Raw genomic sequence first — 20,040 nt, forward strand, 5'->3', positions numbered from 1 at the left:
GAGAGAGAAGATACAGTCAACCAATCAGAGAGAGAAAAGACACAGCTGACCAATCAGAGAGAGAGAGAGAAAATAGAGTCGACCAATCAGAGAGAGAAAAGACACAGCTGACCAATCAGAGAGAGAGAGAGAGAAGATACAGCCAACCATTCAGAGAGAGAAGACTCACTGACCAAACAGAGAGAGACAAGACACAACTGACCAATCAGAGAGAGACAAGACACCGCTGATCAATCAGTGAGAGAGAAGATACAGCCGACCAATTAGAGCGAGACAAGACTAACTGACCAATCAGAGAGAGAAGACACACCGACCAATCAGAGAGAGACAAAACTCATTGACCAATCAGAGAGAGAGGACATAGCTAACCAATCAGAGAGAGAGAGAAGACACACTGACCAATCAAAGAGAGAGAGGACACAGCTGACCAATCAGAGGAACATACAGTGGTGTTATTATATACGTATATAAATATATAACGTATGGTGGTGTTGTTATATATAATAATATATTTTAGAGTTGTTATATAATAATATATATAAAATAAGTAACATACAGTGGTGTTATATATAATAATATATGTATTAATAATATATATAATAAAAATAAAATGTAAAGGGGTGTTGTTATATATAATAATATATTTTAGATGTTGTTGTATATATTATATATATATATAATAATATATAACGTACGGTGGTGTTGTTATATATTAATAATATATATAATAATAAATATAACGTACGGTGGTGTTGTTATATATAATAAAATATTTTAGATGTTGTTATATACAGTATATTATTATATATAATAATATATAACGTACGGTGGTGTTGTTATATATAATAATATATTTTAGAGTTGTTATATAATAATATATATAAAATAAGTAACATACGGTGGTGTTATATATAATAATATATGTATTAATAATATATATAATAAAAATAAAATGTAAAGGGGTGTTGTTATATAAACTGGAAAAACAAAGTTCGGAAACTTGTGTTTGATGGATTATTTCTCTGTTGTTACAATGCTAATTGGCATTGTATTTTACATCGTTGGAAAGCCTGTTTATTTACCTTCGCAATGATGTCCAACTTGTAAGGATCATGCATTTGTGGGATGAGCAGCACAGCTGATTATGTGGGTAGCGCCCAAGAAAAATTTGCCAAAATGCTCTAAACAGTGTATTCTCATAAGGCTACCAGGAAGCCTGCAATGACTGCCCTTCACCGTCAGGCCCGTTTGTGCTGGTGTCAACAACACAGACAATGGAACCTGAACATGTGGGGGAATGTCATGTTCAGTGATGAGTCCAGGTTCTGTCTGCCAAAGTTGGACGGCAGGTCAAAGTATGGAGACGACGCGGAGAACGCTATGCTGATTGTTTCACCGATGGAGTAACAGCTTTTGGTGGAGGCTGTGTCATGGTGTGGGGCAGCATCTCCCTCTCTGGCAAAACAAGGCTTGTCATCATTGAAGGCCATCTCAATGCAGGGAGATATCGGGATGAGATTCTGCAGCCAGTGGCGATACCATATCTCCACAATCTGGCACCTAACTTCATCCTCCAAGATGACAACGCTCGCCCCCACAGAGCCAGGGTTATCACAGACTACCTCCACAATGTGGGAGTAGAGAGAATGGAACGGCCTGCCAAGAGTCCACACCTCAACCTAATTCAACACTTGTGGGATCAGGTTGGGCGTGCTGTACGTATTAGAGTGACCAACACAACCTCGTTGGCTGACCTGCAACGAATCCTGGTTGAGGAATGGAACGCCATCCCACAGCAACGTGTGACCAGGTTGGTGACCAGCATGAGGAGGAGGTGCAAGGCTGTTGTGGCTGCGTATGGATCTTCCACCGCTACTGAGGCTCCTGACGGTGTATTAAATGAATGAAGTGTAAAATAGCCAATATGTCATGTTTGTTCCTTGTTACTGACAGAGAGTTCAATCATCCAATCCACCAAACAACTCAAAACAAGAGTCAACACCAACAGGAGAATACACTGTTTACCATTGACGGAGCATTTTGGCAAATTTTTCTTGGGCGCTACCCACATAATCAGCTGTGCTGCTCATCCCACAAATGCATGATTCTTACAAGTGGGACATCATTGCGAAGGTAAATAAACAGGCTTTCCAACGATGTAAAATACAATGACAATTAGCATTGTAACAACAGAGAAATAATCCACCAAACACAAGTTTCCGAACTTTGTTTTTCCAGTATATAATAATATATTTTAGATGTTTTTATATATATTATATATATATATAATAATATATAACGTACGGTGGTGTTGTTATATATTAATAATATATATAATAATAAATATAACGTACGGTGGTGTTGTTATATATAATAAAATATTTTAGATGTTGTTATATATATTATTATATATAATAATATATAACGTACGGTGGTGTTGTTATATATAATAATATATTTCAGATGTTGTTATATATATTAATAATATATATAATAATAAATATAACGGACGGTGGTGTTATATATAATAATATATATAATAATAAATATAACGTACAGTGGTGTTGTTATATATTATAATATATTTTAGATGTTGTTATATATATTATTATATGTATAATAATATATAACGTACGGTGGTGTTGTTATATATATTAATAATATATAACGTACGTTGGTGTTTTTATATATATTTTAGATGTTGTTATATATATCAATAATATATATAATAATAATAAGGAATGTACAGTGGTGTTGTTATACATAATAATATATATTAATAATATATATAATAATAAATATAACGTACGGTGGTGTTGTTATATATAATAATGAATTTTAGATGTTGTTATATATATTATTATATATACAATAATATATAACGTATGGTGGTGTTGTTATATATAATAATATATTTCAATAATATATATAATAATAATAAGTAACGTACGGTGGTGTCGTTGCAGACCCGGGCCCTCAGGTACTCCTGCTGAGCGGCCCGTCGGTCCAGTTTGGCCCACAGTGCGTTGGCCCTCCAGTAGTTGAGGCGGCGTTTGATCGGTCGGTACAGCGGCCTCTCGGCGGCGCTCCGGTCCAGCTGCAGATGTTCACACACCTGGCTGAAGGACAACAGCGCCGCCCTGCAGGTCGACGCCAACATGAACTCGTCGAACAGCTCCTGAGCTCGGCATTCTGGGTACGACTCATCTCCCATGGCGACCCCAAAAGCTGCAGGGCACCATGGGAAGGGTGTCACCTGCTGATGATGTCACTGACGGACTCCAGCTCGCCGTCTGACGTCGGAGAGAGGTCTTCACTCTGTTACAGAAACGCTGGACGGATTAAAACAATAAAACAATGGTGGACAGTAACTATGTTCATTTACTTAAGTAAGAAAGTACTACGTTATTCTCTTATTAACTTAAATGTACTATGTTATTATATAAAATATAACATCATCCTCTGTGTATTCTCTGTACTTTAACACTCTAGACGAGGACTTTTACTTTCAATACTCTAAGTACTATTTGATGAAAGTACTTCTATACTCGTACCATACTGAATTATAATGTTGAATACACAGATTTTACTGATTAAACTAGAAAATTCCTAAAACAAATGAGTGTGTTTGTTTTACATGTTAATGAGAAGCTGCAGCTTCAAACATCACACAGTGATGATGTCATAATGATGTCACTGTGTTCAGGTCACATGACCTGTCTGAGTATGTTTGTGTTTGTGTGTGTGTGTGTGTGTGTGTGTGTGTGTGTTAACAGAGTGAATAGAAACAAAGAGGTTCATACAGAACAGATCCATCAGTACCAAGCACCAACACACACACACACACACACACAAGCATGCACGCACGCACGCACGCATACACGCACGCACACTTTAGCTGTAATTTCATAATAATGAACAAATAATTAACCTGTAATTTGGTGCTAATAATTAAGAAATGTACAGATAATAATCAGAGACAGAGTTGTATCCAGATTATAGGTATTACAGGTATTACAGGTATTATAGGTAGAGTAACCACTACAGCAGGTGAGCACATTATAATAAAACAATAAACTTAAAATACAACAACAAATACGAGGCAGCAGGAATATTTACTTGTTCTTTATATACATTAAACATTAGAGCAAAGTTCACAGAAATATCTCTGATAATTATTTGTTTTTTATTACTCTGTGTGACTCTACGGTGACACCAATAACACCAATAGCACCTATAACACCTGTACAGGTAGACGGCACACCTGAAACACTGAGACTCTGTGTTATTAGCTATTATTTACTATTAGTGTTTATAATCTGTCTGTTTGGTTTCATTCAGGATATCACAGTTATAATGTTCAGATCTATAGATGTGTTAAATGAGTGTTTATCTATCTATCTATCTATCTATCTATCTATCTATTTTATCTAACAGTTATAATGTTCAGATCTATAGATGTGTTAAATGAATGAGTGTTTACTCACGTCTCAGAGAGCTCTCCGTCTGCAACGGCTGCCAGCCGACGTCTAAATCCACTTTAATCACACACTCTGCAACACACACACACACACACACACGCACACGCACACACACACACACACACAGCGTAACAGACACACACACACTGGAGGTCAGGGGGCGGGGTCAGTGGACAGCAGGCTCCGCCCCCCTGAGGACAGACAGTAATCTGAGTGTCAGAGCTAACAAGCTTAACGAGAGGAGATCAGGAGATCATCTTCATCTTCATCAGGCTCACTGTTAAAGATCATCTTCATCTGCATCTTAATCAGACTGAGCAGCGCCATAGATTAGAATATAATATTTTAATATAACTTGTTAAATGTTATTTCAGTAACATTTACAATAGCATAGTCACCAGAATTTAAAGATACGTGGCAAACTAAGCTAAACAGTGAGACTACATCCAGACTGCTTTAGTTTAAGCTTGTGTAGCCAAGGGTTACGTTGCACTTATATTATTTATTTTTGTTTATTTTTATTATGTTTATCGTGCATGTTCATACCACGATGACGATGGAAATACGATTTATCGCTCAGCACTAGAGTGGAGGCAAAAAAAAATGATCCCAAACTCACATTTAGCGTCTTTAATGACTGAATGAGTCGTCTGTTATTTATTCATGAGAAACATGAAAACTTCAGCAGAACAACACATGTTCATCTTACTTTAATAAATACTTTATTTACAGTTCAATTAGCAGAAGGATCAACTCCTGTGTGACGCTGATAATAAAAAATATGATCTATTCTACTTTTAAAGGAATTATAATGGTATAAAATGGTTCTGTGGTTCCTAAAATCGTTCATGCTGCCCCTTTATTTAATACAAACTGAAATTAGAAAGTCATCTCAATAAAGTTTTAAACATTTAACATTTTAATAAATTAACTAATTTCAGTTAATGAAGGCACAGAAACAGCTGATATCAGTAACATATTTAATACCTATACATTACAGATGTAACAATAATAAAACTACAGTAACAGTTTGTTTGGAGGCGTCATCAGGAGCTTTGCTGAAAATAAATAAATAAATAAATAGAGTTAAAACAAAGTTAAATAAAGTTTGAACAAAGTGTGAACGGTGGTGCGTTTCTCACCAGCAGAGCTCGTCCTCTAGTTTCTATAGGCAGCAGGAAGTTTCCCAGAGCACAGATCACACAGGATAACGCGAACGGACTGAGCGCCATAATCACCGACTGAGACATCAACACCTGAAGTACACACAGAGTCAAACATCTGAGAACTCACCTGATGGTACTCTGACAGGACACCAAACCCACCTGAGCGACGAACGGAGCGATCATTCCCCCGATCCGACTGAACGACGTACAGAAGCCCATCCCCAAAGACCGGACTGACGTCGGATACACCTGAGAGACAAAAACACCTGATCAATAAACCCCTGAGAGACAAAAACACCTGATCAATAACCCCCCCACTAAAAAAACAGTATAGCACGGACGTACCTCAGCGGTGTAAATATAAACCACATTAAAGTTCATGGAGACCAGAGACCGTAGCAGGAACAGCAACACTGTGAAGCCAAACCTGGAGAGAAAAACAGGGACAGAAGGTTCATAATCCTGGACCCAGTCAGACCGGAGGTCTTCATAATCCTGGACCCAGTAAGACCGGAGGACCTCATAAACCTGGACCCAGTCAGACCGGAGGAATTCATAATCCTGGACCCAGTCAGACTGGAGGTCTTCGTAATCCTGGACCCAGTCATACCGAAAGTCCTCATAATGCTGGACACAGTCAGACCGGAGGTCCTCATAATCCTGGACACAGTCAGACCGGAGGTCCTCATAATCCTCGATTTAGTCAGACCGGAGGTCCTCATAATCCTGGACACAGTCAGACCGGAGGTCTTTATAAACCTGGACCCAGTCAGACCGGAGGTCCTCATAATCCTGTACCCAGTCAGACTGGAGGTCCTCATAATCCTTGACCCAGTCAGACCAGGGGTCCTCATAAACCTAGACCCAGTCAGACCGGAGGTCCTCATAATCCTGGACCCAGTCAGACCGGAGGTCCTCATAAACCTGGACCCAGTCAGACTGGAGGTCCTCATAATCCTTGACCCAGTCAGACCAGGGGTCCTCATAAACCTAGACCCAGTCAGACCGGAGGTCCTCATAATCCTGGACACAGTCAGACCGGAGGTCTTTATAAACCTGGACCCAGTCAGACCAGAGGTCCTCATAATCCTGTACCCAGTCAGACTGGAGGTCCTCATAAACCTGGACCCAGTCAGACCGGAGGTCCTCATAAACCTGGACCCAGTCAGACTGGAGGTCCTCATAAACCTGGACCCAGTCAGACCAGCGGTCCTCATAAACCTGGACCAAGTCAGACTGGAGGTCCTCATAATGCTGGACCCAGTCAGACTGGAAGTCCTCATATGGAGGTTTATGGTTTATGGTCAGACTGGCTACCCAGGGAGTTTACATCGGTCATCATCGCCGGTGTTTATATCCCCCCCCCAGGCCGACACGAATTGAGCGCTCCGGGAGTTACACCGAGCAATTAACGAGCAGGAGACCGCGCACCCGAAGACCTCACTCATTGTTGCGGAGGACTTCCACCGGGCCAATCTAAGGAACATTTCTCCAAAACTGTATCAGCGCATTCAGTTTAACACACGGGGGGGAAACACACTGGACCACTGCTACACCCCCTTCCGCAACGGCTACAAAGCCCTCCCCCTGCCCGCCGTTCGGCAAACCGGATCACTCCCCTTCCCCACCCTTTACACCACTACGCTCCTACACTGACACCCTCCTTCCCTTTACCCCCTCCTCAGCTGAAAACCTAGACTGCCCACCACCCTCACACCCCTCCTCCATGACTGCTACAGAACAGGACTGTCACCCTTCCATCACAGACGCTGATGTTCGCTGGACCCTCCTGCGTATCAACCCACGCAAAGCGCCCGGCCCGGATGGCATCCCTGGATGTGTCCTGAAGACCTGCGCACACCAGTTGGCGGGGGTTTTCACAACAATTTTCAACCTGTCGCTCTCTCTCTGGACTGTCCCCACCTGCTTCAAATCCACCACCATCATCCCCAAACAACAGAAAGTGACCAGCTTAAACGACAGGCGCCCCATAGCCCTCACCCCAATAGCCAGCAAGTGTTTTGAGAAGCTGGTTAAATCCCTCATCTGCCCCATGCTTCCCCCCACACTCAACCCCCTGCAATTTGTTAACCGCCCAAACAGAGGCACAGAGGACACCATCGCCCACATCCTACACACCGCCCTCTCCCACCTGGAAGAAAGGGACACCTATGTGAGGATGCTGTTCGTGGATTACAGCTCAGCGTTCAACACCATATTGCCCTCCAGGCTCGTCACTAAGCTAAAGGATCTGGAGGTGAGGAGGTGACCGCCCTGGAATAGTGGTGTCAGAACAACCACCTCTCCCTGAATGTCTCAAAGACCAAGGAGGTCATCGTGGATTACAGGAGGGGGGGTTGCACTCACCCCCAAGTCACCATAAACGGTACAGCGGTGGAGAGGGTGGACACCTTTAAATACCTGGGTGTCAACATCCATAACGACTTGACATGGGCCACCCACACCTCCGCTGTAGTCAGGAAGGCCCAAGAGAGACTGTACGCTCTGAGGCGCCTAAAGCCCTTGTAAAAAGAATTTCCTTTTATTATTGTAATATAACTAATTCTTTGAATGGAGCTTCCCAGCAAAAAGTATTTCACACGATTGTACTTGTATAACCGGCCTGACAATAAACATCTTGAATCTTGAATCTTGAATGCTCATAATCCTGGACTGGAGGACCTCATAAACCTGGACGCAGGGAGACTGGAGGACCCAGTGAGACTATACCAGCAGACAGAGAAGAAGAGACTCTGAGGTTCTTACATGGAGGTGCAGACGTTGAGCATCATGAACAAAACGGACGCCACCAGTTGCAGCACGGTCAGACTCATCTTCCGTCCGAAGGCGTTCAGCAGACAGATGTTTATTGGGACCACTGGGAGGACGGAGAGGACGCCATTTAGCCAAGCAACAGTAGAATCAATACAACCAGACAGTTTTCTTAAATACGTGTTTTTTAAAGTGCAGTCTGGTTGGTGTAAATCTCAGTTAAACTGTGGAGGGCTTCCGAGCGACCTCCCCCAGGCAGCTGATGAAACTGTGAATTTTAGTTAACCTTACCAGAGACCTCCCCCAGGCAGCGGATGAAACTATGAATCTTAGTTAAACTTACGAGCGACCCTCCTAGGCGGCTGATGAAACTGTGAATCTTAGTTCAATTTATGAGCGACCTCCCCCAGGCAGCTGATGAAACTGTGAATCTGAGTTAAACTTACGAGCGACCTCCCCCAGGCGGCAGATGAAACTCTGAATCTTAGTTAAACTTACAAGCGACCTCCCCCAGGCGACTGATGAAACTGTGAATCTTAGTTCAACTTACGAGCGACCTCCCCCAGGCAGCTGATGAAACTATGAATCTGAGTTAAACTTACGTGCGACCCTCCTAGGCGGCTGATGAAACTGTGAATCTTAGTTAACCTTATGAGAGACCTCCCCCAGGCGGCTGATGAAACTGTGAATCTTAGTTAACTAACGAGCGACCTCACCCAGGCAGCTGATGAAACTGTGAATCTGAGTTAAACTTACGAGCGACCTTCCCCAGGCGGCAGATGAAACTGAATCTTAGTTAAACTTACGAGCGACCTCCCCCAGGCGACTGATGAAACTGTGAATCTTAGTTAAACTTATGAGCGACCCTCCTATGCGGCTGATGAAACTGTGAATCTTAGTTAAACTTATGAGCAACCCTCCTATGCGGCTGATGAAACTGTGAATCTTAGTTAACCTTACGAGCGACCTCCCCCAGGCGGCTGATGAAACTGTGAATCTTAGTTAAACTTACGAGCGACCTCCCCCAGAGAGCTGATGAGCAGTGTCTGGTAGTCGCTGAGCTGGAAGGGGATGCAGTAACACAGTACGTCCCCGTGGTGGTGTTTGATGAAATGCTTATGATCCGGGTTCGTCACGCACAACAAGTTCTTCTCCAACAGCTCCGAGCTGCCCAGCACCGAGCCGTAGTACGTGAAGGACGCCACAAACCTGACAGACCAAACACATCAGAAACTAAGTTTTCCCTTCAGGTACAAACTTCGGAATAAAAGGTATTTGTCAGATTTATTACATAATTTCAGAGTGGTTCAGAGGTCTCATTAGTTGTGGAGTGATTGTACAATATATTGTTAAAACATTAACATCAGTTATTACACGTCTTTGTTGAATACTCCATTCTGACTTGGCTCTATTCTTTTCTCTATTTACAACATCATTAATAGAAATAGTCTATGATTTCTCCTCTATGCAGATGATACTCTGTTATATCTTCCTGTCAACACTTTTCAAAATGTCCGACTTCCTGTTGGGTTTACGGTATACCTCCAAGAGGCTTTTTTGTACGTCTCAACATGTTACATATACCCACCAAATTTCATACTTCTAGGTGAAACCACAATGAGGGGCTCAATTTTAGCAGTTTTGTAGGGGGCGCTATGGAGCCATTTTGCCACACACATGAAATATATAAATATTCACCAACTCTGATTCATGTAGTGTCATTAGTTTCTGGGCATGTTTAAACACAGCGATTTCAGTAGGGTTTCGCTGACCCCAGGTCGGTGCTCGGGCCCTAATAATACTAATAATAATACTAATACTAATAATAATAAGAATAATAAAGGATGAGGAGGAAGTGAGACTTTACCATGAATACCAAAGCAGGAAAGACGTCCTCCTGAACGCTGGACTGATCAGAATCCTCCAGTTTCCTCTCTGTTCCTGAAACACAAACAAGAAGAAGACTATTAAATATTAAACGACATCCTCCGTTCATTAGAAACTGACAACAGCTGATGTAAATTAACTGAACTCACCTACATTATACTGAATTATCCTCCATTAAACACTGACAGCTGATCAGTATTATTAATAAACCTGAACGTACCAGCTCTTATATATAGAATATATTATATATAAAATATAACTGAACGTACTGATATATAGAATATATATTATATATTATATAGAATATAACTGAACGTACTGATATATAGAATATATATTATATAAAATATATTATATAGAATATAACTGACAGCTGACATATAGAATATATATTCTATATAAAATATTATATAGAATGTATATTCTAAATAATATAACTGAACTTACTGATATATAGAATATATAGAATATATAATACAATATGAAGGTACCTGCTCTGACTCCACCAGTCGTCCTGCAGGAAGAGACACTCGGTTCATTTTAGCGATTTTCTGCAGAGTCTCAACAGCAGCCTGAATGTTTCCTGCTGACACGTTATAACGAGCTGACTCTGGAATAAACTGAGACAGGTGAAGACAGGTGAGGACAGACAGACAGACAGGTGAGGACAGGTGAGGACAGGTGAGGACAGACAGACAGACAGGTGAGGACAGACCGTCTCACCTTGAAGAGGAAGATGAGGATGATACTGGGGGTGACGGAGATCCTGATCAACCACCTCCAGCCCAGAGTGGGGACCACCGACATCCCCAGAATGATGATCAGCATGGAGCCAAACATCCAGAAGACCTGAGACACAAAAACAGAGAGCATGCTGGGAGATCTCAGCTGATGACATCACACATCAGACAGAGCGCATGCTGGGCGATCTCAGCTGACGACATCACAGAGACAGAGAGCATGCTGGGAGATCTCAGCTGATGACATCACACATCAGACAGAGAGCATGCTGGGAGATCTCAGCTGATGACATCACACATGACTTTATCATTAACATGTGTCAGGGCTCCAGACCGGCAGCTTTCACTCTTTTTACATCAGACATAAACATTATTCATCTTCTGTGTCCGTTTCTACCCAGATGATACAGGTTTATATTTTTCAGTCTGCAGACATTTAAATTAATAAAATAAAAGCAGAAAATTATAAAAAATAAAGTATAAAAATATACTATAAATGATTATAAAATAATGAGTATTTAGACTGACCGTGGCCAGAGGCAGCAGGATGGCTCGATACTTTGCCGGGATGAACTCCGTCTTCAACACAAACCTGACACCAACAAATCATATTATATTATATATGGTTTCATAAAAACACTGAAACTTTAGTAATTAATAAGTATTCTTTGATGTGTAAGGGTATTAAATGAGGATATTTATCAGTTAGATCATAATAGATTCAGTGCGCTACGATGTGTTTCATAAACTGTGTTTTATTTACAGTAGACGTGCACTACGATGTGTTATAAAAACTGTTTTACTGACAGTAGAAGTGCACTACGATGTGTAATATAAACTGTGTTTTATTTACAGTAGACGTGCACTACGATGTGTTATATAAACTGTGTTTTATTTACAGTGGACGTACACTACGATGTGTTATATTAGTGTGTTATGATGAGTAGTGTGAAGGTGTATTTTTCTATTGTCACCATGTAAACTGTGTGGACCTCAAGAAGAACAGCTGCTGCTACGCAAAAGATAATGTAATAATCTAAATAAACCAACAAACAAACAACAACAACAACAAGGACGTTAATGTGTGTTAATGTGTGTGTTAATGTATTATTGTGTATTGTTGTGTGTGTGCTGACCCCTGTGACACTCCGGCGACCCCACATCCCACCATGGAGCGCAGGAAGATGAACCAACCGTACGACGGAGCGAACGACGTCAGCAGAGAGAAGTAGGCGCTCCACACGAAGCCGCCAAACACCACCTGTAGTACATGTACACGAGAGTACACAAGAATATACACAAGAGTACACACAAGAATATACACAAACACACACACAGGGAGCCAATCAGTGAACAGTATTATGTTACATATATTTATAATATAAATATTAAATATAATGCATAATACTACATCCAGTATATAATAATATGTTATATAATGTGTACTATTACATCCAGTATATAATACAAAGTTCATGTTTCTGACCTTCCAGCGTCCGTATCTGTCGGCAAGGTATCCTGATAAAACTCCACACACCATGAAGCCAAGAAACACCATCTGAGACACAATACTGCAGTCAGTACTTACAGTACTACGGTGGTACATCAGTACAGTATAACAGTGGTACAGTACTACAGTGGTACATCAGTACAGGACTACTTCGGTATGTATTTATCATTATTATCACTTCAGTGAGCATCAGTTCCACCCTGAACAGCAGTCAGAGCTGGTCTAACCACCAGGTGTAACTAGGTCAGGTGTTTACAGGTATTTACAGGTAGTATTTATAGGTATCTACATGTAGTATTTTACAGGTATTTATAGGTGTGTTTAAATCATGACATTAACTCTCTCACAGAGAAACACTGATAAAATGGGAACAATAAATAAAAATAACTTTGTTAATAACTGAATCATTTCAGGACCCTCTGATTCATCTCTGGACCTCTTAAAGGGTCCTGACCCACATGTTGGGAAACAGGGAATGAACAGTTATTGATTCATTGAGAAATTAAATATCAATAAGCTGTGACTCACCGTGGAGACGAGAGCGACCTGCCAGTCTTCAAGACGCCACTCACATCGGATCTCTGGAGAAACTACCGCCAGCAGCATGATCTCCATCGCCTCCACAATCTATATATAAATATATATACATACATTATATACAGTATATATATACAACTAACCCTAACTACAGCCAGCAGCATGATCTCCATCACCTCCACGATCTAGATATAAATATATATATACATTATTTACAGTATATATATACACCTTACCCTAACTACAGCTAGCAGCACGATCTCCATCGCCTCCAAGATCTATATATAAATATATATATACATTATATACAGTATATATATATACTGTATATACACACCTAACCCTAATTACAGCTAGCAGCACGATCTCCATCGCCTCCACGGTCTATTTATAAATATATATACATTATATATATATATACACACTGTATACATATACAGTATATATATATATATATATATATATATATGTGTGTGTGTGTATATATACTTTGAAAAGCAGGTCAAGACATTTGACAGTTGTTCAAGCCTGTTTTCTACAATTACCAACAATCTCCAAAATAAAATCTTTCCTGTCATTCAGTGATATGGAGAAAGTCATACATGCTTTCATTTTTTCCAGACTTGATTACTGTAACTCCTTGTATTCCTGCCTCAGTCAGAAGCAATTTTCACGACTACAACAGGTTCAGAACTCTGCTGCCAGGCTGCTAATGGGCACTAATAAAAGGGAGCGCATTACACCAGTCCTGGCATCAATGCACTGGCCTCCACTACAATTTAGAATACATTTTAAAATTGTATTACTCACTTTTAAAGCACAACTTGGTCTGACCCCAGAATACATAATGGATCTCTTAACACCCTATACGCCAGTACGTGGTCTGAGATCATCTGATCAGCTACTTCTTGCTGTTCCCAGGTCCAATTCTGTGACGAGAGGTGATCAGGCTTTTGCTGTAAGGGCTCCCAAACTCTGGAAAGCACTTCCTATAGAGATATGATCATCTAACTCTGGATCCACTTTTAAAAAACTTTTGAAAACGCAATTTTTTTAGGATAGCATTCCTATAAGTATAAGACTGGGTATAAATATATGTATGTATACATCCGTTTCTGGACGCATTTGTACATTTATACACATTTATGTATATATAGTGTATATTTGTTTTATGAACTTGTCCTACCATTTTACCACTTATATTATTATTGATATGTTCTGTTTTAGCAGTTACCATATTTGTTTTACTCTATCACAGTATATATACATATACATACACCTAACCCTAACTACAGCCAACAGCATGATCTCAGGGCGATGAGGGACCCCTCCACTTCCTCTCAGGGTGCAGCATCATCCTGTCTGGGATTCTTTCACAACAATGACCGGCTCGCTGTTCATTATCCCTTACTTGTATCATAAAAATGTGTTCATAGAAAGTCAAGGTAAAAGTATATAATTGTGTGTATTGTAGAGAGACGCCACAGCAGTAATAGATTACTTCTATAGGTACAGGTGTACTCACGGCAGCGCTCCCCATGATGAGGAACAGCATGACGTGAAAGACACCGAAGCCGATTGTTTCCACAGCTTCTTCGACAGTGAACGTCTCGTCTCCTGCTGCTGCTGAGCAGAAACATGAATTACTAAACGTATTAGTTATGATGCTGCGTTCACAACAAACACAAAGATAATTTAAACAGTGTGACGGGGATTGTTTCTGTTCATTAGAGTCACGAGGTTTACCTCCACGTAAATCAATGCCTTATAATAAAAATATATAATTATTCTGACTGATATTAATAATAATAATAATATATTTTATTTGGTGGCGCCTTTCTAGACACCCGAGGACACCTTACAAGGATAAAATTAAACATGATATTGACAGATAAAGAATAACGGTAACCGTCGATGGATTAACCGTCCAACGTTAAAATATTATAACTTTTTGTCTCCGAGGCAGAATTTACAGCCTGATGTTCCATACTTCCCTCACACAAGGAGAAGGGTGTTGAAGTTTACAGTAGAATATTAATAAAGCTGCATCCATTACTAGAATAATTACATTAAATAAAATAATAATTATTTTTCAGATGTGGATTATTTATTTTTACATTTCTTTCCAACGATGACTGTATTAGTGTAGAGAGTCGTTTATATATAAACCTCAGTGAGGTGGTGCTGCCACCTGCTGGCTGGACGAGGTCTCAGACATTGATCCCTCATCAACTTATTGATTATTGATTTCACACTCACCAGTGTTCTTGCTCCCCTCCTGGTCGTCTGAAGGCTTCTCTGCAGGTTTCTCCTCCATTTCCACCTCCTGCAGCTGGATGGCGTTCACCAGCTGAGTCTTCATATAATCACCCATGCTGGACACATATATCATTATTATTATTATTATACTATATATATAACATACTGTATTTTATATTTTATATTATATATTATTATTATTATTATTATTATTATATATTATATATTATTATTATACTATATATAACACAATATATACAGTATTATATATTATTATTATACTATATATAACACACAGTATTAAATATTAATATTATTATACTATATATAACACAATATATACATTATTATATATTATTATATTATACTATATATAACACACAGTATTATATATTATTATATTATATATAACACATTATTATATATTATTATACTATATATAACACACAGTATTATATATCATTATACTATATATAACACACAGTATTATATATTATTATTATACTATATATAACACATAGTATGATATATTATTATACTATATATAACACACTGTATTATATATTATTATTATTATAATACTATATACTGTATATAACACACAGTATTATATATTATTATACTATATATAACACAATATATACAGTATTATATATTATTATTATACTATATATAACACACAGTATTATATATTAATATTATTATACTATATATAACACAATATATACATTATTATATATTATTATATTATACTATATATGACACACAGTATTATATATTATTATATTATATATAACACATAGTATCATATATTATTATTATTATACTATATATAACACAACATATACAGTATTATATATTATTATTATTATTATACTATATATAACACACAGTATTATATATTATTATACTATATATAACACAATATATACAGTGTTATTTATAGTGTGATACATTATTATTATACAATATATATAAAACTGGTTGTTATATATTGTATATAAAACTTGTTGTTATACATTGTATAATAATAATAATAATTAGGACTCAACCGGATGAAATGGATATTTAAGTCACATTTTATTGAATAAAAAGCTTGAATATTGTTATTTGATTTAACCAGTATAAAATTAGTATTCAGACTAATGTGTTTCTATATTCATGTTTTATTATTAAACTCCATAACTCTTATAATAATAAAACAGATTTGTGCTTTTAGAAGCCTCCTGGAGTTATTGTTTCTGTGGGTTTTATTTCACCTTAGGGTTGAGGTTATGTGAAAACCAAACCAGCAGCTCTCAGCTGGTCTCACAACATTCCTCGTTCCTGAGTGGAGATGAAAGCTCCACCAAACTCCGTTCAAAGATTCATCAATTTAATGTCCTCGCTTCACAGAAACATTGACGCAGTAAAAGACCCCGAGGGATGAAGTTGAATATCGGTCATAAACTGTGATTCATTGAAGCAGAAACTGCAGACAGATATCACGGGTTAATATTAGACTATTATTACTTTAATATTAGACTATTATTAGACTACCTGTAGTAACATTAGCTTCATGTCAGCTTCACACTTCCCGCTGTACGTCAACAACAAACTGGTTTCCGGCTGCGTTCAGCTTCATTTAAAGACTTAAAGGTTTTCTTATTAATGAAAGTTAAGTTACTCACACGGTTCTGAACCCTGAAACAGTCTGAAACTGTCTGAAACAGTCTGAAACAGTCTGAAACTGTCTGAAACCGTCTGAACCGGTCTGAAGAGGTCCGCCGGCTCTCTTCTCTTTTATTCTATTGTTTACCTGTACCTGTAAGCCAGGTGTATCAGGAAGTACCGACTGATACGTCATCGTCACTGGGCAACTGGCAGGAGGAGGGGGAGGAGGAGGAGGAGGAAGAAGAAGAGGAAGAGGAGGAGGAGGAGGAGGAAGAAGAAGAAGAGGAGGAAGAGGAGGAGGAGGAGGAGGAGGAGGAAGAAGAAAAAGAGGAGGAGGAGGAGGAGGAGGAGGAGGAAGAAGAATAAGAAGAAGAGGAGGAGGAGCATGAGGAGGAGGAAGAAGAAGAAGAAGAGGAGGAGGAGGAGGAGAAGGAGGAGAAGGAGGACGAAGAAAAAGAAGAAGAGGAGGAAGAGGTGGAGGAGGAAGAAGAAGAGGAGGAGGAGAAAGAAGAAGAGGGGGAAGAGGAGGAGGAGGAGGAGGAAGAAGAAGAGGAGGAGGAAGAGTAACAAGAAGAGGAAGAAGAAAAAGAGGAGGAGGAGGAGGAAGAGGAGGAGGAAGAAGAAGAGGAGGAGGAAGAACAGGAGGAGGAAGAAGAAGAGGAGGAGGAGGAGGAGGAGGAAGAAGAAGAAGAGGAAGAGGAGGAGGAGGAGGAGGAGGAAGAAGAAGAAGAGGAAGAGGAGGAGGAGGAGGAAGAAGAAAAAGAGGAGGAGGAGGAGGAGGAGGAGGAGGAAGAAGAATAAGAAGAAGAGGAGGAGGAGCATGAGGAGGAGGAAGAAGAAGAAGAGGAAGAGGAGGAGGAGGAGGAGGAGGAGGAGAAAGAGGAGGAAGAGTAACAAGAAGAGGAAGAAGAAAAAGGGGAGGAGGAGGAGGAGGAAGAAGAAGAGGAGGAGGAGGAGGTGGAGGAGGAGGAAGAAGAAGAGGAGGAGGAGGAAGAAGAGGAGGAGGACAAAGAAGAAGAGGAGGAGGAGGAGGAAGAAGAAGAGGAAGAAGAAGAAGAGGAGGAGGAGGAGGAGGAAGAAGAGGAGGAGGAAGGAGAAGAGGAGGAAGAAGAAGAAGAGGAGGAAGAGTAGGAAGAAGAAGAGGAAGAAGAAGAAGTGGAGGAGGAGTAGGAGGAGGAGGAAGATGAGGAGGAGGAAGAGGAGGAGGGTATAATGGAGGCAGTTTTATAAAGGATTCAGTTTTACTGATAAATAATGAATTACTATGGCAGGAATCCAAAGTTTCATCAATATTTAGCTGGAAAATAAAGTCAAAACATTTAGAGGAGAGTCATAAGATTACAACGTTATAATAGAAATATTATGATTTTCTGCTAGAAATATTATTATTTTATAATAGATATATCATGATTTTATTCTAGAAATATTACGACTTTATTCTAGAAATATGATTTTATTCTAGAAATATATTTTTTTCTAGAAATATTATGATTTTATTCTAGACATATTACAACTTTAAAATATAAATATTATGATTCTATTCTAGAAATAGGATTTTATTATAGACATATGACTTTATTCTAGAAATATAACGAGTTTATTGTAGAAATATTTTATTATTAAGTAATATTTTATTTTCGACATATGACTTTATTCTAGAAATATTACGACTTTATCATAGAAATATTATGATTTTATTGTAGAAATATTATGATCTTATAATAGAAATATTATGATTTTATTCTAGAAATATTATGATTTTATTCTAGAAATATTACGACTTTATTTTAGAAATATTATTTTATTCTAGAAATATTTTTTCTAGCAATATTATGATTTTATTCTAGAAATATTACAACTTTAAAAAAGAAATATTATGAATTACTCTAGAATTATGATTTTATTATAGACATATGATTTTATTCTAGAAATGTTACAACTTTAAAATAGAAATATTATGAATTATTCTAGAATTATGATTTTATTATAGACATATGATTTTATTCTAGAAATGTTACAACTTTAAAATAGAAATATTTTATTATTCTAGAAATGATTTTATTATAGACATATGACTTTATTCTAGAAACATGACTTTATCATAGAAATATTATGATTTTATTGTAGAAATATGATTTTATAATAGAAATATTATTTTATTCTAGAAATATGATTTTTATTTTAGAAATATTACGACTTTATTTTAGAAATATTATTTTATTCTAGAAATATTATTTTTTTTCTAGCAATATTATGATTTTATTCTAGAAATATTACAACTTTAAAATAGAAATATTATGAATTACTCTAGAAATATTATTTTATCATAAACATATTAGGACTTTATTCTAGAAATATTTTGATTTTATTCAAGAAATATTTCGACTTTACTCTAGAAATATTATGAATTTATTCTAGAAATATTATGACTATTATAGAAATATTACGACTTTATTCTAGAAATATGATTTTATTGAAGAAATATTATTTTATTCTAGAAATATTATGACTATTATAGAAATATTATGACTTTATTCTAGAAATATTAGGATTTTATTGAAGAAATATTATGATTTTATTATAGAAATATTATGACTTTATTATAGAAGTATTATGACTTTATTATAGCCATCATAGACACAGCCCAGAGGGTTATTGACTGCCCTCTGCCCTCCCTGGAAAAGATCTCCAGCTCCCGCTGCCTGAGTAGGTCCACAACTATTCTCAGGGTCTCCTTCAACCCAGCTCATCACCTGTTTGACCTGCTGCCCTCTGGCAGGCGCTACAGGTCAATGAAAGCCCGCTACTCCAGACTCGTAAACAGTTTTTTCCCCTAGGCCATACGGACACTGAATAAACAACAAATCTGTGCAATATTAATACACTGACTGTGAAATACATTTGACTGTGCAATATATAATTTGATGCAATATATACCTCAAGTGCAACTACCTTTGTTTACATTTTATTTATTACATCTACCCTACCTATTGTACAAGTGCAATTACCTCCGTTTACATATTTTTTACCTATTT

The 20,040-nt window shown here is 38.1% G+C and overlaps 2 protein-coding genes across 14 annotated transcripts in view; both read right to left on the minus strand.

Annotated features, from left to right (window-relative positions):
* mical3b (microtubule associated monooxygenase, calponin and LIM domain containing 3b) overlaps positions 1-5,299 on the minus strand; it is a 28,661-nt gene extending 23,362 nt beyond the window's left edge. For 3 of the 10 annotated variants that reach the window (XM_037759871.1, XM_037759870.1, XM_037759868.1), the window contains exons 1-2: positions 4,488-4,986; positions 2,951-3,318 (exon numbers count right to left, since the gene is read on the minus strand). In XM_037759871.1, coding sequence (XP_037615799.1) covers positions 2,951-3,214 — 264 coding nt within the window. In that variant the 5' untranslated portion in view covers positions 3,215-3,318; positions 4,488-4,986. Of the gene's footprint in view, positions 1-2,950; positions 3,333-4,487 lie in introns of all 10 variants that reach the window. The other 7 variants (XM_037759869.1, XM_037759872.1, XM_037759873.1 and 4 more) reach the window with 7 other exon arrangements.
* A 148-nt stretch (positions 5,300-5,447) lies between these two features.
* svopl (SVOP-like) overlaps positions 5,448-20,040 on the minus strand; it is a 38,485-nt gene continuing 23,892 nt past the window's right edge. Inside the window, exons 1-16 of one of the 4 annotated variants that reach the window (XM_037759882.1) lie at positions 17,023-17,255; positions 15,353-15,468; positions 14,619-14,716; positions 13,085-13,183; positions 12,533-12,604; positions 12,183-12,307; positions 11,575-11,638; positions 11,030-11,155; positions 10,798-10,926; positions 10,287-10,360; positions 9,432-9,628; positions 8,414-8,525; positions 5,993-6,074; positions 5,807-5,896; positions 5,624-5,737; positions 5,448-5,539 (exon numbers count right to left, since the gene is read on the minus strand). In XM_037759882.1, coding sequence (XP_037615810.1) covers positions 5,528-5,539; positions 5,624-5,737; positions 5,807-5,896; positions 5,993-6,074; positions 8,414-8,525; positions 9,432-9,628; positions 10,287-10,360; positions 10,798-10,926; positions 11,030-11,155; positions 11,575-11,638; positions 12,183-12,307; positions 12,533-12,604; positions 13,085-13,183; positions 14,619-14,716; positions 15,353-15,468; positions 17,023-17,198 — 1,686 coding nt within the window. In that variant the 5' untranslated portion in view covers positions 17,199-17,255 and the 3' untranslated portion in view covers positions 5,448-5,527. Of the gene's footprint in view, positions 5,540-5,623; positions 5,738-5,806; positions 5,897-5,992; positions 6,075-8,413; positions 8,526-9,431; positions 9,629-10,286; positions 10,361-10,797; positions 10,927-11,029; positions 11,156-11,574; positions 11,639-12,182; positions 12,308-12,532; positions 12,605-13,084; positions 13,184-14,618; positions 14,720-15,352; positions 15,469-17,022; positions 17,256-20,040 lie in introns of those variants that run through there. The other 3 variants (XM_037759881.1, XM_037759883.1, XM_037759884.1) reach the window with 3 other exon arrangements.

Source organism: Sebastes umbrosus, chromosome 23 (genome assembly GCF_015220745.1).
Source record: "Sebastes umbrosus isolate fSebUmb1 chromosome 23, fSebUmb1.pri, whole genome shotgun sequence".
In the NCBI taxonomy this organism is placed as follows: Eukaryota; Metazoa; Chordata; class Actinopteri; order Perciformes; family Sebastidae; genus Sebastes; species Sebastes umbrosus.